This window comes from Artemia franciscana, chromosome 17 (genome assembly GCF_032884065.1).
Source record: "Artemia franciscana chromosome 17, ASM3288406v1, whole genome shotgun sequence".
Classification (NCBI taxonomy): Eukaryota; Metazoa; Arthropoda; class Branchiopoda; order Anostraca; family Artemiidae; genus Artemia; species Artemia franciscana.
The window spans coordinates 30993380-31019735 of NC_088879.1; the positions used below are offsets into that span (position 1 = coordinate 30993380).

The following is a 26356-nucleotide window of genomic DNA, read 5'->3' on the forward strand; positions in this document are numbered from 1 at the left end:
CAAACAGGTGCATGCCATTGTCAATATGGTTAAATATGTCATTGATGTAAATCAGAAAGAGAGTTGGACCCAGTACAGTTCCCTGTGGTACTCCACTCATTACTTCAGCCTTGTCAGAGTATATTGGTTTGCCATCTGTAGCAAATAAGTGAACTTTCTGCTTGCACTTTGTAAGGAAATTCATCAGCCAGTCTACAACAGCCTGATTGATGTCATTGATGTAAATCAGAAAGAGAGTTGGACCCAGCACAGTTCCCTGTGGTACTCCACTCATTACTTCAGCCTTGTCAGAGTATATTGGTTTGCCATCTGTAGCAAATAAGTGAACTTTCTGCTTGCACTTTGTAAGGAAATTCATCAGCCAGTCTACAACAGCCTGATTGATGCCAATAGTGGATATTTTTGAGTGCAGTCGGCTGTGAGGAACCTTGTCAAAGGCCTTAGCAAAGTCCAGGAGGAGTAGGTCAACTGGATGTCTGTGGTCAATTAGGTCTGTGATTTCCTTGTATGATTCCAAGAGGTTTGTTTCAGTTGATTTCCCTGACTGGAAGTCATGCTGCTTGGGGGACAAGATCTTGTTGGTTGTCAAATGCTTAAGGATTGAATCATTGACTATGTGCTCAAGTATTTTGACGACAACTGAGGTCAGGCTGATTGGCTGACAACAACTGAGTTTTCAGGCTTGGAACAATTATCTTTCTTGAAAACTGGTGTAATGTTGGCTATTTTCCAGTCTGCTGGCAGCTCTCTAGAGGTAAGTGAAGTCTGGAAAATTCTCCTAAGTGGTTCTGCTATGATAGCTGCAGTTTCTTTTAATAGCCTGGGATGTAGGTTATCTGGTCCTGGTGATTTGTTAGTATCTAATTTCTGTAAGCGTTTGAGAACCTCCATATGCAATAGAGTGATGCTTTCCATTGGGGATGTTACAATGTATTCAGGTGAAGAGGGTAAAGGACCATCAGGTTCAGTGGTGAAAACAGAAACGAATTACTGATTTAGTGAGTTTGTAAGCTTGTTGATATTGGTTATTTCTTCACCTTCCTCAGTTACTAGTTTCCTGATGCCTCGTCTATTATGGTCTTGGCTAGAGACAGATCACCAAAATTTCTTTGGATTTGTCTTAGCTTCGTCTGTAATTTTAGATTCGAAGCTCATGTATAAATTGCGTTTAAAATTTTTAAGTCTGTTTCTGCTCTTTGAAAATTTTTCTTTGTTTTCCAGGGATGGATGCTTTTTGTACTTCTTCCATTGTCTGTTTTTTGGTTAATTTCCTTCTTAATATCTTTTGTCATTGTCGGCAGTGTTTGCGGTTTTGGGATGAGCTTGCTTGAAGTGTACTGTTCAGCTTTGTTTAGCAGTAATTCCTTGAAGTATGCCATTGTTGTTGTAAAGAGCCAATTAGGACATCATCTCAGGAGATGTTGCTGAGATCCATTCTAATTTTCTCATAGTCTCTGAAGGTCCTTTTGATGTAGCTGTTAGTTACTTTGAGGAATGCTGTTTTTATTTCTATGGCAACATGGTCGCTTTTCCTGATTGGGGGCATGTACTTAGTATAAAGAAGGGATTCTGGTCTTCTAAGAAATATTAGGTCTAGGAGGCTTGGAAGCTGTCTGCTCATGAAACAGGTTGGTTGGTCGACAATTTGGTGGAGGCAAGTATCATGGATCATATCTATGATGGGATTCACAGTATCAGAGGTGACATAGGGGGAATTGGTCTTTCCAGGTGATGGTCGGCGGGTTGAAGTTGCCTGCAATTAATGTAACCCTTATGGGTGTCTGCAATATTTCAAATGAGCTCAGCTAGCTTTGCATCTGTTTGCTCAGGTGAAGGTGATGATGGGCTTCTGTACACACAGCCAATTCTAACAGTGGGATGGTTTTTACTCTGTGGAACTGAAATATCAAAGAATATTGTTCTTCAATTGTTTGTATTTTCTACAACAAAAAGTTTCTTTGTTGTAGAAAATAGTTTCTACAACAAAGAAACTATTCGTTGTAGTTTCTTTTTGGTTTGTGTTTCGTTTATTTATTGATGGTGATCTGTGGTAGTTTTATGCTTGGGAAATTATTTGACTTTATTTCTGCTTGTTTTTGGTTTAATGGGGCTCTTTACTTTTCTTTGAAACACTTTTTTTGTGAGAAAGTATTTTAAAAAGTAATTCACTAAAAGACCAATTCTACCTGCATCTTAACAAAACAAAGAATTTGCTGTTTCGCTGGCACATCAATGGGACATTGCAATAAATGAAAGGTTTTGAAAGAGGAAATGAAACCTTGACAGCCAAAAATAAATTGGTCTGGCTATGAGAGATGGTTAAAAAAAGTGGCGACCTCAAACCCAGGGTGCTGAATATGGAAGGCTGATAGTGGGCTCTTCAATGTAAATACTTCTAGTGTGTCTGCTTTAAGTTGCAGTAGTGTCATAAATTTGAGCAATACTTAGAATTTATTTCCATCAAGATTCAATTATTCTCATAATACCTTGTCCAAAATTAACTAAAGTTTTCTTAATCCATGTCATGTACTCCATGGCATAGCTCCTTGTCAGCTAAGGCTAAGAAAATTTTCTGCTCATTTCTGATTCTAAAAAAACTATATATATATATATATATATATATATATATATATATATATATATATATATATATATATATATATATATATATATATATATATATATATATATATATATATATATATATATATATATATATATAATAGAATGTGTATAATAAGCTTTATTGCCTCTAAGTATTATGAAGAATTAATGGGATCTTTATCAATTGGGATCAAACTTCTTTATATACTTACCACAGTTTAGTTAATCACTTCTATCATTGCAATTGTTTTTGCCATCACATACAAATCTTTCTTCAAGATACTGGCCACTATAGCACTGAAAATAGCCTTGGCAACATTCCTTGGGGTCTGAAATAAACATAAAAAATAAAAGAAAATAAATAAAAAAAAAGAAAAAAAGATTCCAGAGTTTAAATTTGTCTATTGTTTTGGTTTAACTCCTTTAAAAGGAATGCCAAAAAATCTATAATTGTGTGTGAAGTGGAAAATCAGTATATTAGGTTCCTAGACCCTAAAATCATTAATTAGAGATTCAAAGCTAATTTTTTGAAGCAGTAAACAATTTATGTAATTTAAAGCAACTTTAAACTTTAATTTTATTTGTGTATCTTTTTTGTTTCATTATTAAATAATTGTAACAGTATAATAATAAAAATTACATTTGAAATCTAAAATTAGGTCTAAATTTAGAACTCCATAGGAATAGTTTTCATTGAACAGCTGTAGTTATAGAAGCTGATTAACCATATTAAGCTACTATGTTCAAAACGTGTTGAAAAATTGGCATTGGAGCTAAACTGGCATTCCAATTAACTTATGAACTAATCTATTTACTATACCCAAATTAACTATAAATTAATCATAGACTAGTTATAATAAAATAACCTAATTAAACTAATTACTTATTGATTCTAATTGACTATAAACCATTCATAATCTGTTTTTGCTAACACATAAATATTGCTAATAAAATACCAAGATTGGCAACTGTACTTGAGTTCAATGAAAGAAAGCCTGGAATGCTTGTAAATTTGTCCTAAGAATATTGAGTTTGTGCCATCAGGAGAATTTCTAGGCACACAAGCTTTTAGAATGCCAAATAATACGTCTGATCCTAGTTATGGAAGAGGTTTTGCCACCCATTCTTTTAAGGGAACTTCCATTAACTGATGTACCCAATCTTTACTCAAATTGTGTATGTTTTTATCTATGCATAACAAAATTCACAAAAGCTATAATTTAAAATATCTAATGTCTTAAATGTTAAAATGTACAAAATTGGAAAAAATAACCACCGTCTTGACTGAAAAATGTACTGGTCCCCTGTTCACCATTTAGTTTTGACTTTAAACCAGTACATGCAGTATTTTATTTTCAGATCACAATGAACTTACATCAGCCCTCGCCTATCTTTTGCAACTGGAACTTAGTAATCTTCCTGAATTCATGAAGGCCCTATCAGATGTTTTGGCTGGTGTAAACAACCCTCAGGTGCCAAGGATGGCAGCTGGTCTTCAGCTAAAAAATACCTTGACATCAAAAAATACTGCAATGAAGGCTGGATATCAGAAACGATGGCTTTCTCTCCCAGAAGATGTCAGGAATTATGTCAAGAAGAATGTGAGTTTTTGCCTCACATTGCCATGGCTGTTGCATGTACCAAATATAATCCTTAAGTAATTGGCATTTGGCCAGTAATTAATGTACTGGCCAAAGAGCCTGTTGGAGAATAGACAAAAAAAAACAGGGCATTTCCATTTTTGGGTGGAATGGAAAAATAAAATTGTCTCTCCTGCTCTTAAGAAAATTTTGATTGGCTTTGCAACTAGCAATAAATAAATGATTAAAGTTATTATAAAAATAATTCATTCCATTTCCTTTATAAGATGTTTAAGCATAAAATTAAGTAATTTTTAAAGGGATTTGAATTCCATACGAAAAGGGAATTTTTTTTGGATAAAGAGAACAGAGATAAAATTGGCATTTTTAGAAAAGAAGCGATACATCGGAATTTAGTTTTGAGAGGGGCAAGCTCAAAAGGAAAAGCACTAAAAATTGGAAAAGTAAAAAAATTGGAAAAGTAAAAAAAATTGGAAAAGTAAAAAAAAGCACTAAAAAAGGAAAAGCATGGAGATTTTGGGCCTCATCTGTGTATATGCCAAGAAGAAGAAGTGTGTAGATAAAGCATAAGAAGTTCTAAGTTGCCTCAATCCACCCTCTCCTCAGCCCACCCCCATGCATACTTTATTTGGAAATTCCCACTTAATATCTTAACCATAAGAGAAAAATCCAAATGTGTTACTCTCCCTTCTGTTGGACAGAGTCTTCAAAAATAACCAGAGAAAAATGAAATTCAGTTTGTGGCTCTGTAATATTAAACGAAGTTTTTGCCTCTCCCAGTAGATATTAGGAAATATGAATATCAGAAAATAGTTAACGACTTACTGCATTTCCCTGTCTTGTGCATTGTGATATATTAATTAGAATACCATATTAGACTTAATTTGGATGAGAATTTTCTTCTGTTTTTCTTTGTATTGCATTTGTGCTTTTCCCATGTTTTTCTTATCCTTTTTATGTGTTGCTTTAACTTAAGTTTTTTTTCTGTCAATAAAGACTTCCAAACATAAACCTGATATGTCTGAAGTTCTGTTATTAAAAAATAAAAAGGTTATTTGTTTTTATTTTTTCTTTGTCCAAGACAGATAAAATATATAAACAAATAACTTTTTCATCATTGATGATAAAGTTTCAAATATTTAAGATTTATGTCTGGAAGACTTAATCAACAGGGGAAAAAACTAAAAGCTTATTTTAAAGCAACATATAAAAAAGGATAATAATTTTACTTACTAATGGAAAGCCAGTGTTTTTTGAGAAATTATTTATTGCAAGGCAATATACTTTTTTCTGGTAAGCCACCTTCTTATAAGTCTATCTTATTGGTGTGCTACATACCACTATTCTTTACACAGTTCCTAATATCTATCAGGACTGGCAGGCAACTCTTCCCTAAGCACCATCTTAGTTGGCTATCTACCACTACTTTTTACACAATAACTTATACGTATTGGGACAAGCAGGCCACCTTTTCATAGGCACTACTTATTCATGTGCTACCTACCCCCTGCATTAAATTGCACTTACCAGCAACAGGAGGATTTTTTTACACTATTCCTAATCAAACAGTTCGTCTTAACGAACTGCAGTAAAGAGCGACCTGGCTCAATAGTGACCAAAACTCTAAAAAATTGAATTTTGATACCAATAGTTACATAAAAAATTACATTTTAATGCTGATTTCAAATGTATAACTTTCATCAAGATTATTCTGACCTATCAAAAGTTACGAGCCTGAGAAAATTTGCCTCATTTTAGAAAATAGGGAAAAACACCCCCTAAAAGTCATACAATCTTAACGAAAATCACACCATCAGATTCAGCGTATCAGAGAACCTTATTGTAGAAGTTTCAAGCTCCTATCTACAAAAATGTGGAATTTCGCATTTTTTTACCAGAAGACAAATCACGGATGTGTGTTTATTTGTTTTTTTGTTTGTTTTTTGTTTTTTCCCAGGGGTGATTGTATCGACCCAGTCATCCTAGAATGTCGCGGGAGGGCTCATTCTAACGGAAATTAAAAGTTCTAGTGTCTTTTAAGTGACAAAAAAAAACTGGAGGGCACCTAGGCCCCCTCCCACGCCTTTTTTGTCCCAAATGTCACCGGATCAAAATTCTGAGATAGCCATTTTATTCACCATAGTCAAAAAACCTAATAACTATGTCTTTGGGGACGACTTACTACCCCACAGTCTCCCTGGGAGGGGTTGCAAGTTACAAACTTTGACCTGTGTTTGCATATAGTAATGGTTACTGGGAAGCGTACGGACGTTTTCAGGGGGATTTTTTGATTTAGGAGGGAGAGTTGAGGTGGGGGGGGATACACGGGAGGATCTTTCCATGGAAAACTTCTCATGGGGGAAGAGACTTTCAATGAAGGGGGCGCAGGAATTTTTTTGGATTATGTAAAAAAACAAGGAAAAAATAAATATGATTAGTTTTTTCTACTGAAAGTGAGGAGCAGCATTAAAACTTAAAACGAGGAGAAATTATTGCGCATATGAGGGGTTTACCTCCTTGTAATACCTCGCTCTTTACGCGAGACTATTTTTAGTAATTTCAACTACTTATTCTACGTCTTTGTGATTCAAGGGTCATTCTTAAGGAATTGGGACAAAATTTAAGCTTTAATATAAAGAGCGAGGTATCGGCGAGGGGTGAACTCCCTCATATACGCAATAAAAATATACGAATATAGAAGTTCGTTACGTAAGTTAATTCGTAAGTTACGTATATTTTTTACTAATGAAAATGTCCGTAAAACAATTAAAAGTTCTAGTTGCCTTTTAAAGTAATCAAAAAATTAGAGGGCAGCTAGGCTTCCTCTCTCCTTTTTTGTCAAAATCTTCCGATTAAAACTATGAGAAAGCCATTTAGCCAAAAAGAAAATCAATATGCAAATTTCGTTTTAATTGTTTATGTGTGGAGAGCCAAGATCGAAACATGCATGAATTAAAAAAGTTTTTTCCTTTTTTAAAAAGTAGAGCTAAGAGAAAGAGTCAAACTTTAGCGTACAGAGGGAGGCGTTGAGGAAGAAAAGCCCCTTTCATATACGGAGTAATTTCTGTTCGTTTTAAGTTTTAATGTCGCTCCATACTTTCATTTAAAAAAACTTGTTTTTTTTATTTAAAATCTATCAGGACTGGCTCCACCTTTTCATTAGTGCTTTCGTGTTGGTGGGCTACTTGCCCCTATTCTTTGCACAACTCCTGATATCTATTGGGGCTGGCAGGCCACCATTACATAAGCACTATCTTATTCGTGTGCTCACTACCACTATTCTTTTCACAATTCCAATTCCAATTGATACAGAGTGAAAATATTGAAAAAACTAAATTTAGGTAAATTTTGGCTTTCCGTTAGTAAATAAAATGAGAATATTTAGATATTTAAGAGACAGAAGAATGGATGGAGCTTTCATTCAAGAGACAAAAGAATAAACTAAAAACAATGCTAAAAGTACTTTGTCTTCACTTCTGGGAAATACTGTCAATCTAACACCTTTTCAACAGGTAAACAAGTTTTTCAACAGGATGTATAGCAGGTAAAAGCCTGAATACATAAAGCAAAAAAACAAAAGAACAAAAGAATATGAAAAACTAAGTTAGATGTTATGAAGCAACTCATTATGGTGATTTAGTGAATGTAAATCTAATCAAACTTCACAAATAGCTTACATATTCAGTGAATTCATCTGGTTTGTGGTTCTTATAAAATGAAACGACCTTTCTATATAGACGTTTTCCACAAGTCCTAGGTCAATGCAACTAACTTAAATGCAATATGAGCAGGCTAAGTCGTTTTATTATAATTTTGTTTGAAACCAGGCACGTACATAGAAATATTTATTTTTTTGAGGGGGGGAGAATAATAGAAAATATATAACTTAAATTGCTGTTAAATTCGAAATTTCGGGGAGGGGAAGGCCCATCTATGGAAATTCCTGTTTGAAACATAGTTAAACTGAAAGGACTATAACCAGCTCTTATTCTTGTTGTTCTTCCCTGGTTAAATCATAGTATCTAAAAAGCAATTTTTCATCATAATTGATTTTTCCACAAATTGTTTGATAATTATCTTCAAAAAGAAGCAAAATGAACAGCATGCTGTCAAATTGCAGATTTAGAAGCAAGATTTTGAAATTTAATATTAAAGGTGAAAAAACAATATATAATAGCATAATATAAAAGGTGGGAAATTAGACTGCAGAAAATGTTTAGTTTAAAAAAAAAAACAACAATAAATCGCTACAGAGTAATATAACAATCCATTTAGTTTCGTAATATTTTACTGTTGTAACCTTCTCAAAAACGCTGGCTAAAATAAGAATTGGAGTATAGCTTACAGAGAGGCGTGAGCCTCTGATAAAATCGTGGTTTGTTTTAGGTTGTCTCTGCATTAGGCACAGAAACGTCTCGACCAAGTGCAGCAGCCCAGTGTGTTGCCTACATTGCTGTTGCTGAGTTAGTCACCAAAAGTTTAATCAAACCTGGCCATTGATTTACTGGGGCCCAGTTTGATTAGACTTTTGGTGACTAATGTCATTTCTTCAAATAGTACTGAGATGTTACGTGAAGCAACATTAGAAGCTATTGGCTACATTTGCCAAGATATAGTAAGCTTTTTTTTTTATTTCATCTTTATATTTTACATTGTTTTGATACTTTTTAGATTTTAAAAATATGAATTTAAACTTTAACTATGTTCAAATATTATTTGTTGTAGTTAAAGTTTTTACCATGTTTCTTCTTATCAAATTATCTCAATTAACTGGCATTAGCACAACAGCATATCAAATGGGGCGGGGGAATGAAGCAGGGGTGACTTCCCCCCTAGGTTTTTGGTTCCCCTGCCCTAGATTTTGGAAAACACTTTTTGTGTATTTTCACGAACGAAATATAAAAAACCACACCCAGCCGCTTAAATTTCATAAATTGACTCTCCTTTTTAGAAATTCGATATTAAAAGTTTTTCAGAAGCTTTCCTTTTCTTGAAATTCTGAATTAAACAACAAAGAAAACATATGAATTTGCAAAGATATAAAATTTTTGTGGCTAAAAACGATTAGCCAGGAACAAAGTGGTTAGATTTTTTCGAATTCTAGCCAATTCTCGTGTTTTGGCAAGTATTACTTGACACATCCCTAATAGTCATGAGTATCAGATGGAAGGCTAAGCCTGCCTTACTAGCCAGCTCATGAGTAATGCCATTTACTGTCTGTGGAAGACTCAATAATACTATAAACACGTAGTACTACTATTTTAAGTGACCCCATTCATCTTTTTTTTCATTTCAAGTGGCGACATTTATTGAAGAAAGAGAAGAATAGGCTTTTTTTTTATATATTTTTTCATCGGGTGCTGGGAAATATAGTTCCCAAAAGGAAATTTGAATTCTCAGAACCTAGCTTTCTCTTGTAGGTCAATTATTTTTGTTGTCAAAAGAGGACTCATTCATTTGATTTTTTGCCATTTCCATAAATTACATTTATTATTTCACCCTTTTAGGATCCATAATACTATAAAAACATAATACTGTAAGAATGCTATAAGGCTTGGATTACCAAGTCTTCAATTCTGAAGGGATGGGGCAGTCATTATTAGCACATTCCATATAATCAAAGGCATTGATAATGTAAGTACATCACAGTGTTTTACATGTAATAACAGGACCCGTTATCACCCACATAAATTATACCCTTCATTTTCAAAAAGGAAAATAGACCAACATTCATTTTACAGCAGGGTGTGGAAGCCATGGAATGACCTTCCACCTAAAACATTTCTAACAGATAATGTTAGAACAAAACTTTCAAAACAAAACTAGCAGAAACACATTTTCACAGTAAATCATTTATAGTATTATTTGTCAGTGTTTGTTGTAGTTGTTTTTCATAGATTTGTACATGTGTATTTTGTTGTCAGTATTGTCATAACTTTTTTTTATTATGTTTAGTGCAACCAGCTTGAAAGCTTACCGTATTTGGTATTAAAAAATAAATAATACTGCTATTTTAAGTGACCCCATGCATCTTTTCATTTCAAGTGGCGATATTTACTGAAGAAGTAGAAGAATGGGCTATTCTTCTGATATTTTTTTTCGTCGGGTGGTGGGAAATCTAGTTCCCAAAAGGAAATTTGACTTATCAGAACCTAGCTTTCTCTTGTAGGTCCAACTATTTTTGTTGTCAAATGAGGGCTTGTTCATTTAATTTTTTGCCATTTTCCTGAATTACATTTATTATTTCACCCTTTTAGGATCCAGATATTCTTGCTGCGCAATCAAAAAAGATCCTAACAGCAATCTTTCATGGAATGAAGAAACACGAGAAGAACGAGCATGTAAAATTGGCTGCCACAACAGCACTACTCAACAGCCTCGAGTTTACCAGAGCCAATTTTGAAAAAGAGAATGAGCGCAACTACATTATGCAAGTGGTTTGTAAAGCAACACAATCTCCTAACACAAAAATTAAGGTGTCCGCTTTGCAGTGTTTAGTCAAAATCATGTCACTTTACTACCGATATATGGAGGCTTATATGGGACCTGCTTTTTTTGCGGTAAGTGTCGGTGGATGTTTATTAGTACAAGAGAAGTTTTTGTTAAATAAATTTAAGGATGATTAGTAGTTTAGCAGTGAGCCTAAGAAGTCAAAACTTGTCTAAAAGGGTGACGAAAATGAAATGCTATTAAATGAATTGAAATAATTAAATAACTATGACAACGTGTCTCACAGCAGCTTGGCTGGCTTTGCTGTCAAAAGTGTTGCAACACTGGTTTGTTTCTTCACCATCAATTGGATGCCATGGTTGCCAACCAATCAAAACTTCAAAAACGTTTTCCTGAGAAGATTTTTTTCTTAGAAATAAATAAAATGATGACACATTCCTTAAAGATGATTTCAAATTTGCTCTACTCTTAAAACTAACTCGAGTCTTTATTTCCTGGCAACAAGTTGTTAATTTTAAGATCTGGCTTCTCTGTAAAACGTCAGATTTTGCTGTGAATAAATTGTCCTCAAAGGACAGGGCACTTGTGTTAATGGATCCATTAGTTTTTATATCTTGCCATTGGCAAAAATCAAAATTATTATATTGCTTCGGATTTTTTCTTAGACGGTTGCTCTAACTTGCTTAAAAAACAGAAAACTTTCTATTTTTGCATGTTTTCAATGCATTTTTCAATTTAAAATTGATTTTTGTTCATTTTATTTTCATTTGTTCATCCATAGTAATTTCTATTTGCTTTACGTTTTACTTATTATATGACATCATTATAACTTGTTTTTGATTTTAGCTTTGCTTTATTTTTCTTTTGAATTTTCTTCTAAATTTTGATTTTTCTTTTCTAAGAATTTTTCTTAGGAGGCTATTCAAACTCGCTTAAAAATAGAAAACTTTCCGTTTCCGTATGTTTTCCACCTGTTTTCAATGTATTTTTCAATCTAAAATATACAAGGGAAATTTAAAAAATATGATTTGGTGGATAGATATTAGTGAATCTCAGCTGTTGGATGAAAGTGAAATTGACATCAACTATTTAATAATTTCAAAACTATATCAAGGTGTTGTATCTTTTTTATAATTAATTTTGTGTTATGTATAGTTATAATTAAATCATCAAATTATAAATAATCAACAAATATAATTAAATTAAAATTATAATTAATTTAATTTATTATTAAAGCTTTGAGAGGCCATGGGCTAACTTTGGTCCTCCACTCATACATATTAAATACTCTTGTATGCTTTTGCTTCAATCAAGTTGCAACATGGCTACATTTTTGCGAAAAGGTTGTCAGGTAGAGGGGTGGGGCAATAGAAGGCCCGCTGACCCACTAGGGCTCTTTTATCAGACACATTCAAAGCCCTTGATCGATTCTAGTTCAAAAACTTGCAATGAGCCTTCTTTTTTGCTAGAAAATTGACTTGGATAAAGAGTGATTTTTGCCTCCATGTTGTTTTGTAACGGTTTGGATCTTTGCTCATTTTTGAGCACAGTCATTATCCGGTTTTTGTTTCTGATGTTTACCACAATAATCATTTTGTAACCCCCTTAAACATTTCAAAATGGCGAAAATTTGTGAAAAGTTTAAGATTTCAAAATCACTTTTATAGAGCAGGTGGAAGCACTTCGGGACAAGGAAAAATGCTCGTTTATTTGGAAGCTGTAACCTTTTTTTGAGAATATAAAAAAAACATTTTTGCCTAAGGGCCATGGAATCGTCGCACGAGAACTAATCGACTGGCATAATTCATTTAACGTAATTTGTTTAACCTCTTTGTTTTTCAAAACTCGTGTCTTTTGTAGGGTTTGGAATTTTCGAATTTGGAATTTTCGAATTTGGAATTTCATCTATCAAATAATCGTTTTACCATAATTTGGTGTGTCCAGATTTTTCTCATTGAATAGGTTCTGATAATGAAAATAAGCTGTTCATATTCCAAACGCAGGGATTTTCTTGTATTTTAAGTGCTTTATCCTCAAAGAGTTCTCTGGGAATGCTACTCTGGGAAACTATTAGTGGCATTTCTCAAACTTTTTCCCCTGGATGGAAATTTTGCTCTATATCTGAAATTTTCAGGACCTGGAACTGGGGATTTTTCTCCTGAATCCTGACCTTAATTTTGTCTTAATTATGCTTAACTCCCACTGAGGTATATTCTTAGGTGCCTTGTGGAGATTAGAAAAAAAATCAGGAAAAAAGTCTGGATTAAGTCTAAAGATTTGGGTTTTGCCTATATTTGCCTATTTTGTTAAAATTTTCCATGAAATATTCTGTTTATTGTTAGGCAAAGGGATATGTGAGGGATGTAGAGAGTACTCAGGTTGAACAATTTCCGTGGATTTACCCATCGTTTCTGTGTAAAGGGTCTGCCACTATGTGATCAATGATATTGTAAATATTCATTTAGATTTCACTGGAGGCTATGAAATCCGACATAGATGAAATTGCCCTCCAGGGTATTGAATTTTGGAGCAACGTTTGTGACGAGGAAATTGATCTCGTCGTCGAGGCTAAAGAAGCCGTAGAAATGGGAAGGACTCCTGAAAGAACCTCGCGTTATTATGCCCTTGGCGCTCTTCAATACATCCTACCAGTTCTTCTTCATCTTCTCACTAAACAGGTATTTTTACCTCTGCTTACTTTATCTAGTTTAGTCCTTTCTTCTTCATCTTCTCACTAAACAAGTATTTTTACCTCTGCTAAGTATATCTAGTTTAGTCCTTTCCTCTTCATCTTCTCACTAAACAGGTATTTTTACCTCTGCTAAGTTTATCTAGTTTAGTCCTTTCTTCTTCATCTTCCCACTAAACAGGTATTTTTACCTCTGCTTAGTTTATCTAGTTTAGTCCTTTCTTCTTCATCTTCTCACTAAACAGGTGTTTTTGGTTACCTCTGCTTAGTTTATCCAGATTAGTCCTTTCTTCTTCATCTTCTCACTAAACAGGTATTTTTACCTCTGCTTAGTTTATCTAGTTTAGTCCTTTCCCTTAAAACTCTACTGTTTGATCCCCTTTCATATTGGTGCCTCCTCATTTTGTTATGTTTTGTTTTTGTGCACTTTACAATTCAGGGCTCCTTTTTTCAAGTTTTGTGGCATTGGGTTTTTTATAGTAGTTTTAAGTTGTTGCTCTTTTTCTTTCTTAAGGTTGTGAGATATGCTGATCATTGCTTAGTTATTCTTTGTGATTTTTTATGGCACTTGGTATTAACCAAGTGAAATATAGCAGTCGCCAATTCTGTCGGTCTGTCGGTCCCGGTTTTGCTACTTTAGGCACTTCCAGGTAAGCTAGGACGATGAAATTTGGCAGGCTTATCAGGGACCGGACCAGATTAAATTAGAAATAGTCGTTTTTCCGATTTGACCATCTGGGGGGGGAGTGGGGGCCTGGTTAATTCGCAAAAAATAGAAAAAATGAAGTATTTTTAACTTATCAGCGGGTGATTGGATCTTAATGAAATTTGATGTTTGAAATGATATTGTGTCTCAGAGCTCTTATTTTAAATCCCGACCGGATCTGATGACATTGGGGGGAGTTGGAGGGGGAGAACCTAAAGTCTTGGCTTTGCTACTTTAGGCACTTCTAGGTAAGCTAGGACGATGAAATTTGGCAAGCGTATCAGGGACCGGACCAGATTAAATTATAAATAGTCGTTTTCCCGATTTGACCATCTGGGGGGGGGGGGGGGAGTAGGGGCTGGTTAATTCGGAAAAAATAGAAAAAATGAAGTATTTTTTACTTATGAGCGGGTGATTGGATCTTAATGAAATTTGATGTTTGGAATGATATTGTGTCTCAGAGCTCTTATTTTAAATCCCGACTGGGTCTGATGACATTGGGGGGAGTTGGAGGGGGGAAACCTAAAATCTTGGAAAACACTTAGAGTAGAGGGATCAGGAAGAAACTTGATGGGAAAAATAAGCGCAAGTCCCAGATACATGATTGACATAATCGGAACTGATTTGCTCTCTTTGGGGTAGTTGGGGGGGGGGGAGTAATTCTTAAAAATTAGAAAAATGAGGTATTTTCAACTTACGAACGGGTGATCGGATCTCAATGAAATTTGATGTTTAGAAGGATATCGTGTCTTAGAGCTCTTATTTTAAATCACGACCGGATCTGGTGATGGGGACGGGGAGTTGGGAGAGGGAAACCTAAAACTTGGAAAACACTTAGAGTGGAGGGATCGGGATGAAACATGGTGGGAAAAATAAACACAAGTCCTAGATAGATGATTGACATAAACGGAACGGATCCGCTCTCTTTTGGGTAGTTGGGGGGGGGGGGTATTTCTGAAAAAATAAAAAATGAGGTATTTTTAACTTACGAACGGGTGATCGGATCTCAATGAAATTTGATATTTAGAAGGATATCGTGGCTCAGAGCTCTTATTTTAAACCCGACCGGATCTGGTGACATTGGGGGGGGGAGTTGGGAGGGAGAAACCTAAAAATTGGAAAACACTTAGAGTGGAGGGATCGGGATGAAACTTGGTGGAAAAAAACACGAGTCCTAGATACATGATTGACATAACCACAACGGATCCGCTCTCTTTGGGGTAGTTGGGGGGGGGGGGTTAATTCTGAAAAATTAGAAAAAATGAGGTATTTTTAACTTACGAACGGGTGATTGGATCTCCATGAATTTTGATTTTTAGAAGGATATCGTGTCTCAAAGCTGTTATTTTAAATCCTGACCGGATCTGGTGACATTGGGGGAAGTTTGGGGTGGGGAGACCTAAAATGATGGGAAACGCTTAGATTGGAGGGATTGGGATGAAACTTGGTTGGAAAAATAAGCAGAAGTCTTGTATACGTGATTTACATAATTAGAACGGATCCGCTCAATTGCGGGGGGGGGGGGGGTAATTCTGAAAAATAAGAAAAATGACGTATTTTTAACTTACGAAGGAGTGATCGGATCTTCATGAAACTTCATATTTAGAAGGACCTCATAACTCCGATATCTTATTTTAAATCTCAACCGGATCAAGCGTAATTGGGTGGGGGGGGCAGTTGGGGGGACTGGAAATCTTAGAAAATACTTAAAGCGGTGAGATCAGGATGAAACTGGATGGGAAGAATAGAAACCTGTCTAAGATACGTGACTGACATAACTGGACCGGATCTGCTCTCTTTGGTGGAATTGGGGGGGGGGGGGTAATTTTGAAAATTGAGGTATTTGTAACTTACGAAAGGGTGACCAGATCTTAATGAAATTTGATATTTAGAAGGATCTTGTGCTTTAAAGTTCTAATTTCAAATTCCGACCAGATCCTGTGACATTTGGGGGAGTTGGAGGGGGAAACCGGAATTCTTGGAAAACATGAAAATTGGAGTATTTATATCTTACGAATAGATGATCGGATCGTAATGAAATTTGATTTTTAGAAGGAATTCATGTCTCAGAGCTTTTTATTCCAAATCCCGACCAGATCTTTTGACATTGTGGGGATTTGGAGGGGGAAATCTTGGAAAAACACTTGGATTGTAGGAATCGGGATGAAGCTTGGTGGATAGAATAAACATATGTCCTTGATACGTGATTGACAGAATCGTACTGGATTCGCTCTCTTTGGGGGAGTTGGGGGGAGGGGTTCAGTGATTTTGCGAGTTCGGTGCTTCTGGACGTGCTAGGGCGATGAAAATTGGTAGGCGTGTCAGGGAGCTGCACAATTTGACTTGATAAAGTCGTTTTCCCAGATTCGACCATCTGGGGGGCAAAAGGGAGAGGAAAAATTAGGTATTTATAACTTACGAGTGGGTGATAGGATCTTAATGAATTTTGATATTTAGAAGGACTTTGTGACTCAGAGCTCTTATTTTAAATCTTGACCGGTATTAAGCCTCTTATTTTCCTTTTTAAATCAATCTATTGATTCATAGAATTTTGTTAGAGCTCATACCATATGATCTCTTGGCTCTTAGCTCTTCTCGCCTCGTCACAAGTGCCATATGAGCTCTTAGCTCTTGTTTTTCCTCCACTTGATTATGTTGTGCCATCTTATTAATTTCTGTTTTTATTTTATTTTTGTGTACTTCGTAAGTTGGGGCTCCCTTTTTCCAGTTTAGTGGCATGTGGGGCTTCTTGTAACAGTCTTGAGTTATCTTGTTTTATCTTGTGATAGACTCTCTATGAGTAAATCTTCTTATTTTCCTAATCGTTATTAACTGACTTTAACAAGGATGAATAAGATTGTTCAAGTAGGAAGAGTCTGCTTTGCTAGGGTAGATTATCCTGCCTAGAATTAATCTGATCCCGAAAAGTATAATTATGGTCCAAGGCCGTATCCATGGGGGGCAGGGGGTTTGAATCCCGCTCGAAATGTTTGTCTGACTCGTAAAGACATAACAAAAATGAATATAAACAAATTTCTATGCGTTTCTGAGGTTTTTTTTTGCGACCCGCAACCGTAACCGGCTCAAATATCTGAAAATCTGTAAAGTTTCCGTCCCTAGCTCAACTATATTCTTTGTAATATTAGTAAAGAAAGAAGTTAATATTCTTAATTTTGTTTTGAGGGGTGACCCTCCAAGTCCAAAGAAATGGCTTTGTGTTGCAGAAATACCTTAAATATGGACATTATTTTGGGGGTCTTATCCAGGACCTTATCCGAGATGAGGATGTTAGCGGATTTTACTGCCCCCCATGAAATATTTCTCTGACTTGTATATTAGTCGTAAAAATGCTGGTAAAACGACTATGAAAGCTAAATAAAATTGTCTGACTCGCAAATTGATCTTAAAAATGTGGAGGAAAACCCTTAACCCCCTCTTGAGCAAATACTCTTTGGTGACCTGGATATGGCCATGGTAGTATTGTTAAAGTTGATTCTCTTCGTTTTAAGTTTGACTTGAGTATTTATTATGATCATTTGTTCGCCTTTTTCTTTATTACTTTACTCGGATCTTAAAAATGCGAAGGAAAGCCCTTAACTCCCTTTTTAACAAATACTCTTTTGATACCTGGATATGGCCATGGTAGTATCGTTAAAGTGAATTCTCTCTGTTCTAAAAGTTTTTTTCTTTATTACTTTATTCGGAGCGATTTCTGTTCGTTCCAAGGTTGACTATTATATGACTTTTTCTGCTCTAAATGGGTACCTGGAGAAATCTGGGGAAGGTAAACAGGAAGGGTGTGCGAAAGCACAGGATGGTTGGCCCCCAACCCTCCATTGCACTTTCTGGCTGAAGGGCTAAGAAACGGAGATCAGCACCGCCAGTAGAGACTGTAAAGTCTAATACCATATTATTTACCTTTTACCTTATTTCTGCTCGTTTTGCTTTTATCGCTCTTTACCTTTCATTGATTTGTTTTTTAATTTAATAATCATCACAATTATTGGCAACTCTCATAATCGGCTTAACCGAGTGTAGAATTCCTAAAGTAACCTTACCTTAGACCTTAGTTCCTCCTGTGCCGCCAGAGGCACCCAGGGCATCCAAAAAGAGCCGCCAGTCGTCCCTCATATGTGCTGCTGCCCAGACGTCTTCCCACTGGGGTTGGACTATCGCATTGATGTGTCTTAGGTCCCGCTGGTACGTACGACGAAGTGTATTCTTCGGCCTCCCTCTTCTTCGGGTTCCCTCTGGTTGCCACTCCAGTACAGGTCTGGGGAGTCTGTCTCCCTCCATACGGATAACATGCCCCAGGTAGCGCCATCTTCGTTGGCGTATGACATCTGTTACCAGGGGCTGGCGCGAGATAGACCGAACAGTCTGGTTGGTTATGTGGTCTCTCCAGTTAATGTTCAGTATTCTGCGAAGACAGTTGTTCTCGAAGGCAAGAATCCTCTTTTCTTGGTGTTGGTTTAGTTTCCAACATTCACAGCTATAAGGGAGGGCGGTGATGACGTTACTGTTGAACAGCCTCATTTTCAGTTTCAGGGAGTACTTTTTCGATCGCCACACTGGCTTTAGTCGATTAAAAGCTCCACTGGCTTGTCCAATCCTAGACTGCACCTCCTTTTCGCTGGATCCAGTTCGTTCGACTGTACTTCCAAGGTATCTAACATCCACTACCTGCTCTACTGTATTGTCCCCGCACTTTAAGCCCAGTGGCGAGTCGCTCGTTGCCATGCTTTTTGTTTTGTCCGAGTTGATCTTTAGTCCCAAAAGACTCGCTTTCTCTCGGATTACTTCGAGAAGATCCTGGAGCCTTTCCTTGTTTGCCTCCATCAGGGTGATGTCGTCGGCGAAATCAAGATCTGCTAGTCGTTTGTTGTCGCAGATTTGGATACCAAACCACGTGCAGTCTCGGAGCACATAATCGATTACAAGGACAAAAAGCAAGGGGGAGAGGACACACCCCTGTTTGACACCGGACATGATATGGAAATACCTTGTATTTCCTTCGTGGGTCCGAACGCAGCACTCGGTGTTTTCATATAGGGCAATGATCAAGGATACAAGTTTTTCTGGAATGCCGTAATATCGGAGGATATTCCACAGCGAATCTCGGTGTATTGAATCGAAGGCTTTTTCGAAATCCACAAAGACAAGGTACATCTTTTGCCTCCATTCATTGCATTCTTCGATCATCATGCGTAGGACATATATAAGGTCGGAGCAGGAGCGGGATGGGCGGAAGCCATGTTGCTCGTCTCGCAAGTGCTTATCTAAAGCTGTCTGGATGCGACGAAGGATTATCTGTGAGAATAGTTTCCCCGGGATAGAAAGGATACTGATGCCCCTCCAGTTATCGCATTTTGCTGCATCTCCTTTCTTAAGAAGCTTGATGAGTGTGCTTTTTCTCCATTCTTCGGGGACTTTCTCTGATTTCCATATACATGCAAAGAATGTGATCCACACAGTTATGCAAGCGCCTAAAGAGGCTTTGATCATTTCTGCTGATATCCTGTCGCTTCCTGGTGCTCTGCCATTCTTCAGTTTGCGAGCGGCTTGTACCAGTTCTTCGGTTGACGGTTCTTCTGTATTGATTTGAAGTTCCAGGAAAGGGGTTGTGGGGATATCTGCTGTGTTCAGAGGACTAGGTCGGTTGAGAACTTTCTCGAAGTGTTGGGCCCAAACTTCAGAGATTTCATCGGGGGCTGTGACTGTCTTCCCGTTTCCGTCTTTTACTGGTCCATTTAGGTTGCGACGTTTCCCGATGATTTCGTTGGTGATTTTATAGACGGCTCTGGAATCGCCGCGCTTGGCCGCTTCTTCTGCCATAGCTGCCTTTTGTTCTAGAAAGTTCCGTTTATCTCCCCTTGCGCTCTTTTTCACCAGCTTGTCTTGGTATCGATACAGCTGGTTACTCAAGACTGTGTCGCTGTTATCTCCATCATTTAGAAGACGTTGTTTTAGTTTCCGACGCTCTTCGATAAGGGTCCATGTCTTATCGGATAACCACTCGTCTTTGGGTCTTTTTTTGTGCCCAATTGTTTCTATTGCTGTCTGGTTGTAGGCTTCTTTTAGAGTGGCCCAGGTTGTCTCCACAGTGGCTTCTCTATCCAAATCTAGGGCCAAGCTCTCAAACCTGTTTGTAAGCTGTATGTTGAACCTATGCCGAACTGCTGCGTTTGAGAGCTTTTCAGAGTCGTAGGCAGGTTTCTCTTTGGGTTGGGATTTTTTTGTGGCTTTCAGTTTGAGGGACAGCTTTGCAATCATCAAGGCGTGGTCTGAGGCGACGTCGGCTCCTCTGTAGGCTCTTACATCTTGAAGGCTTGACTTCCACTTTTTGTTGATCAAGATATGGTCAATCTGGTTGTGGGTTCGACCATCAGGCGAGTTCCATGAGTATTTGTGGATAGTTTTATGCTGAAACTGGGTTCCTCCGATGATAAGGTCATTTGTTAGTGCGAAGTCAACTAACAGTATCCCATTCTCGTTTATTTCGCCGAGGCCTTGGCTCCCAAGAACCTCAGGACAATAGGACTTGTCGCTCCCCACCTTGGCGTTGAAGTCACCAACAAAGCAGACGAGATCGTGGCTGGGGATATCCTTGGCGACAGCTTGTAGGGTGTTGTAGAAGTTGTCTTTTGTGGTATCGTCTGCCTCATTAGTTGGTGCGTAACATGCGACTACTGTTAACTTAGCTTGGCGACCTGTGAACCGTGCCACTATGATCCTCTCATTTATAGGCGTCCATTTCGTTAGGGCTCTGGACGCAGATTTCGACAGCATTATGGCGACGCCTGCTTCTTTCTTTTTTTCGGTGCCACTGTGCAGGATTGTGGATCCCTTCTTGAGGGTTTGACTACCTGCACCAGTCCAACGGACTTCCGACAGAGCTAGGATGTCAAGGCCATAATTGTCCATCTCATTCACAACCTGTTCTGTTTTAGAAAGTTGAACCATGGTCCTTACGTTCCAAAAACCAAGTTTAATTTCGCAATTCATTTTCAAAAATCGTGTCCGGGGGCGGTCCGAATTCGTCATCAAGGAGTCCGGGGGCGGTCCATAGTCGTCGGCAGGTTGCATAGTCGGTATCATGTTGGCTCTCAATTAGACGGTTCTATGGCAAATCTTTTTTCCAGGAACAGGCTGCTAGTCTACCGCCAAACCCTCCTCCTTTATCCAGGCTTGGGACTGGCTGTATGATTACAGGCGGAGTTTTACATTCCTAAAGTAAACCTCCGATTTATCACACATGTTTCCGAAATGTATCTTTTTGGAATCATAGAATTTTTAGATTATAATCTGTGATAGCTATGGGCTACTAGCCGACCAAATGGACCGCATCAGGAACGCTGCTTTGTCTGATTGTCGGTTTTTAGTGTTATAAAAACAGTTTGATAGGGAAATTATTTTATTTGACAATGAAACAAAAAAAATCTATGGATATTTCGGTCTCATACCAAAAGACGACCGCTATACCAAAGTGGGCCGCATCAAGAACGCTGCGTTGTCTGATTGTCGATTTTTTAGTGTTATAAAGACAGCTGATTGGGAATTTTTTTTTACTTGACAGTGAAACCAAAAAAAAAAAAAAATATCCATATCTCGGTCACATACCAAAAGATGACTACTATGTATATGACCGAAATATCCAGAGATATTTTTGTGCTTCATTGTAGAATAAAAGGATTTTCCCTACTGAACTAATATGTGTCATGGGAAGGCAGTGTGGTCTTGGAAAACACCTCTGTTAATGTTATTCAATTTTTCTCTAATTCAAACAGGAATATAGTGATGACGACGAGGATTGGAATCCGTGCAAAGCTGCTGGTGTTTGTCTAATGTTATTGCCACAGTGCTGCGGTGGTAATGTCGTGGGTAAGCATAACAACACGAGTCATTTGACGTGTTTTTTTTTAATCTTTAACCTTTTCGCTTTTCCGGAGAAGCCTTCCGCTTTTTCAACTAAACTAAACTGTCCAACAATCCAATCACTATTTCACTGTCACTCATTATTTAATTTGGTCTGAATCAAAGCGAATGCGAACGTCAACTGGTTTGGTTTGGTCAATTGAGGCGATTGCAGGCGTCTATCTCAGTTTAACTCGAGGCGAAGCTAAGGCGCTCCTTTTGGAGTAGAATGAGTATCTTCTTGAGGGAAATTCACCTCTTTGTGTTTAGTCCATGAGAATGAAATTCGCCCTTTTGTGTTTGGTTGTCTCTCCTTGGGCCACGGTTGCTGAACATACAGTGATGAGGATCATAATATAATTAATGTAGCCGGTTAAGCACTTACACAGGTTTGTTTTGTGCTTTACACCGATTTGAAGCATTTCCCTGGAGAAGTTATCCTACCAAAGCCATCATTTGATTTCATTGGTATGCTGTCAGTAGAACCGTATAGACCGAAATAAGTAAGAAACAAATGGCACGTCAGTTAGATCAAATATGCTTGGTGCTTAAATTTTTTTGATAACCCCCCCCCCCCCTCCAGTTTCTGTGCAGTTTTGGTAAAAAAGAAACATCAATCATGTACAGTCTAGTGAATAATTCCAGGTCTGGTATATTTTCAAGGCGGTTTTGAAAGCTTTTTGATATGCCAAAGAAACATTACAAAGACATTTTTAATTAGGAGAGTTTCACTGAGGATTTAAAACCCTTTTGAAGAAATCAAGATTAGCTTTTTTACCTCTTTTTTAATGCTACCTCTTTTTTCCCTCTGTGCGGTCATTTTTACCTCTTTTTTCTTGCTACTATTTTACATGGCATTATGCGAAGTTTTTTTTTTCTGGCGTTGCAAAAAAGGCTAACTAGCAAATAAAAGAAACAAATACCAAGTCTTGTCATCTTAGTGGTCATAGGTATACGCCGATAAAATTTTAGTTTTGGAAAATAAAGAATAAAAAAGATAAAAATGGATTAAATCTGCCTGGTTTGTTAAAGTGCCTGTGTACTTTATCTTGGATGATACATTTCAGTTCGCTGAAGTGTACACGTTGCTTAAAATTGCACTGAGGCATCACTGACTAACTAGATTTTTAAGAATCTGGTTTCCAATTTGGCAGATTTGGTTTCTTCTTGTTACCAATTCCTCTCTGTGTTTATTTTATTTTGTACGTTTGGATATCTATGTAAAAGAATACCAATTACAAATTATCTATACCAACTACAAATTCTTTTATCTACACAAACAGAAAGCTTTTGTTTATTCTTAAACGCAATTTCTCCGGCTGGAGAATCAAATTTTCGGGCTTCGCTAAGAAACGGAAGTAATCCAAATATTAGATCTACATTGCATAAGCAAAGTGAGGTATTGCGGCAACGTTTTTTCGGCTCCGCGGAGCTAAGTGCTGCGAGAGCAAAACTTTGGTTTGTTTCCTCGCTTCGATTAAACGCTGAAGTTGTTAATCTATAAGGATCTTAAGGTAAACAAGTCCCCTTCATGTCTTACCACTGGAACCAATTGGTCTTACCATCAAACACACCGAAAACAAATAATAGGTACACCAACTAGCAAAAGTTGCGAACCCCTCATTGCCGAAGACGATTATGAGCTAACAGCTGGCCGTTGCTTAAAACTCACCTATAATTCTCACAATTTGTATCGGCCTATGTTTGGTTTCAGTGTGTACCTTACTACTGAAGTTATCAACTCCTTGAAACTTTCTAACTGGTACATCTCATGAAGAAAGTTTTCTACCAAAAAATGGATGACATGCACTTTGGTCAGCTCATCAAGAGCTATCGACTGCCGTCGAAATAAAAAAAAATATCCGTCTTAGTTCAAAAGTTGACTTTTTGCCGTAGGCCAAGTTTCTAACGTCATCACTTAGAATGGAGCAAAGGATAAACTATAATTTCTTTAGCAATGAGATAATTTTTATTAAGAGGCACGAATGAAAGTACATTTTACAAATAGGTGTTTGGTTTGGCTGTGGGGGCATCTCTCTCCCCTTTGTTGGCAAATCTCTTCATGGAATCTATTGAAACCTCCGTTATACACAGTTTTAGGCTCTCCCCTCGTTTCTGGGGCAGATTCATGGATGATGTGGTTTGCACTTGGAAACACGGTTTAGAGTCTTTAGACCTTTTCCATAACATTTAAATAGTTTTGACAAAAATGTAAAACTTACAGTGGAGTTTGAAGAAAATGACAAACTACCTTTTCTTGATATCTTATTGATTAAAAATGAGTTCCATTTACTTTTTTCAGTATATAGAAAGCGTACACACAGTGATAGGTATTTGAACTTTCACTCGTGCCACCCTATTTCAGTGAAACGAGGGGTTGTGATTGCACTGGTGGATAGAGCTTTTAGAATTTGTTCCCAGGAGTTTTTAGATTCTGAATTGTTGTATTTGAGGGATGTTTTATTTTGTAGTAGTTACCCAATTAAATTCATTGATAAAATAATAAAAAATAGACGCATTAAACAAAACAATAGGGTTATTGGGGTTTCACAGTGCACAGAATTAAACTTACCGAAACGTTTCATTTCTTTACCTTATATACCTACTTTGGGGGAGATGATTAAAAGAATTTTAGGTAAACATAACATTGATACTTGTTTCCAATCAGTGAGACCATTAGGTAGTTTTCTTAATTCTGGGAAGGATTTAACCCGGAGAGATTTAGTTAGTGGGGTATATAAAATTCCTTGTTCCTGTGGAAAGTTTTATATTGGTAGAACTCACCAACAATTTACTGAAAGATTTATTGAGCATCGCAACTCAATAGAAAAAAAAACTACAATTAAGAAAGCCTCCGGAAACTTTTGTTTCGGCTCTAGCTGAACATACATTCTTTCATCCCGAACATTTTATACAATTTGATGAGGCTACAGCTATATCTAATGATAGAGGTTTTTCTCAGTGGGCGAGGGAGGCTATAGAAATTAAAAAAATACATATATTTGATAATCTTTCAATAAATAGAGACACAGGGAATTTAAATATTGACCCAATTTATGATTATCTTTTGAAAAATGAACCAATAATCAATAAGGGAATTAAAATTTTACACAATCACCAGGAGACAAGATTACCTACTAGACCAAAAAGAGTTGCTTCAATATTAGCTTACAAGAGGTTTATTTCGCAACAGAATAGTTAACTAAGTTTCAATTTTCATAATTTTTCCTCAATTACTTTTTGATGTTTCTCATTGAAGTAACTCGAATAGCTTTGTAACTCCACTTCACTTCACACACAATAGGGTCTGGCTCAAGGACAAGCGAAACCATCCTTTTTGGCCAAGGCAAGAGTTCTACAAAGCTTTCCAAAATGCAGTCATATTCATCAATCCGGCCTAAGGTCCACACCTTCCGTAAAAACCGCAAAGGTTATACCTTTACCACTTTCTAGGAATAAGCTGAAATTGGGGTGTTAGGAACAAAAAAACAAAAAAAAACATGACAAAACCAAAGTGTTGCTCTCGCAACACAATTAGCCCAAATGAACGCAGCTTTTTTGAACGGGCAGAAATTTGAGTACCAGCGGTGAAACTTAATCGTGTCTTGAATGCTTAAATAATACAAGCTATATGAGTTGACAAAAAGAATCCCTATTTCTCTTGACAATTTTAGTATTTTTTTTTTGTGAGCACCTATTTTATGTTTATTTTCTTTTGATAGGTATTGCTGCTCTTCGTGATCTAAAGCGGCAGCTTTAGGCTGAGAAAAAGCGAGCAGAAAAGTTACAAGAGCGTATTAAGGATCTACATGACAGCAGCCGGGGTATGTATAGAGCTCCTTTTGCTTATTCGTGTCAGCAGATTCAAAAAAGCAAGGTAACTTCTAACTTGACACGTGATTGACTCAGGTGATTTACTCTCGTGATTGCAAAAGCTTTGGTAGTCATGAAATTGGTGACAAAGCTCGTCAATGAAATCGATCATTTCGCTTACTTCTTATTAAATTGTAATTGCGTACTGATTTTTATAAACCCGTGTCTTTATTAGGTGCTTTTATATAGTAAACATCAACCCTTATAGTTTTATTCAGAGAATTATAAAAAATTTGTGCTCGATAATGAAACTGAATTCAATCTTTGCAGTCCTATCGTTATAAACCTACACTTGGGTAATCTAGCAGCAGGAACATTTCGTAAAAAGTGTATGTGTATAAATCAGAAAGAGTGAATTTTATGCCACCATATTTCAGTTTTTGCAGGAGGGAGGTTACGCCGCGGGCCCTTCAGACTAACCTCAGGAGATAGGATCCCATTGTATTCTCCTTTTTTTGCAGGATTGCCTTCCTGAAAATTTTGCTACTTAAGACTAATCTTTTCTGTTGTTCTCACTGT

General features: G+C 36.9%; 2 protein-coding genes across 2 annotated transcripts in view; both read left to right on the forward strand.

Annotated features, from left to right (window-relative positions):
• LOC136038142 (DNA-binding protein SMUBP-2-like) overlaps positions 1–26356 on the forward strand; it is a 544983-nt gene that overhangs the window by 223909 nt on the left and 294718 nt on the right. The gene's annotated exons all lie outside the window — the stretch shown is intronic.
• Positions 929–25724, forward strand: LOC136037720 (importin subunit beta-1-like). The gene is made up of 8 exons (XM_065720491.1): positions 929–947; positions 3964–4205; positions 8592–8670; positions 8714–8820; positions 10463–10765; positions 13121–13333; positions 21838–21931; positions 25687–25724. The coding sequence occupies exons 1-8, from the start codon at positions 929–931 to the stop codon at positions 25722–25724; spliced, it is 1095 nt and encodes a 364-aa protein (XP_065576563.1).

Coding starts and splice junctions, on each gene's coding strand:
- LOC136037720 (XM_065720491.1), top strand. Junction 4,206..8,591: donor GGAATTATGTCAAGAAGAAT/GTGAGTTTTTGC, acceptor GGTTTGTTTTAG/GTTGTCTCTGCATTAGGCAC. Junction 10,766..13,120: donor TGGGACCTGCTTTTTTTGCG/GTAAGTGTCGGT, acceptor ATATTCATTTAG/ATTTCACTGGAGGCTATGAA.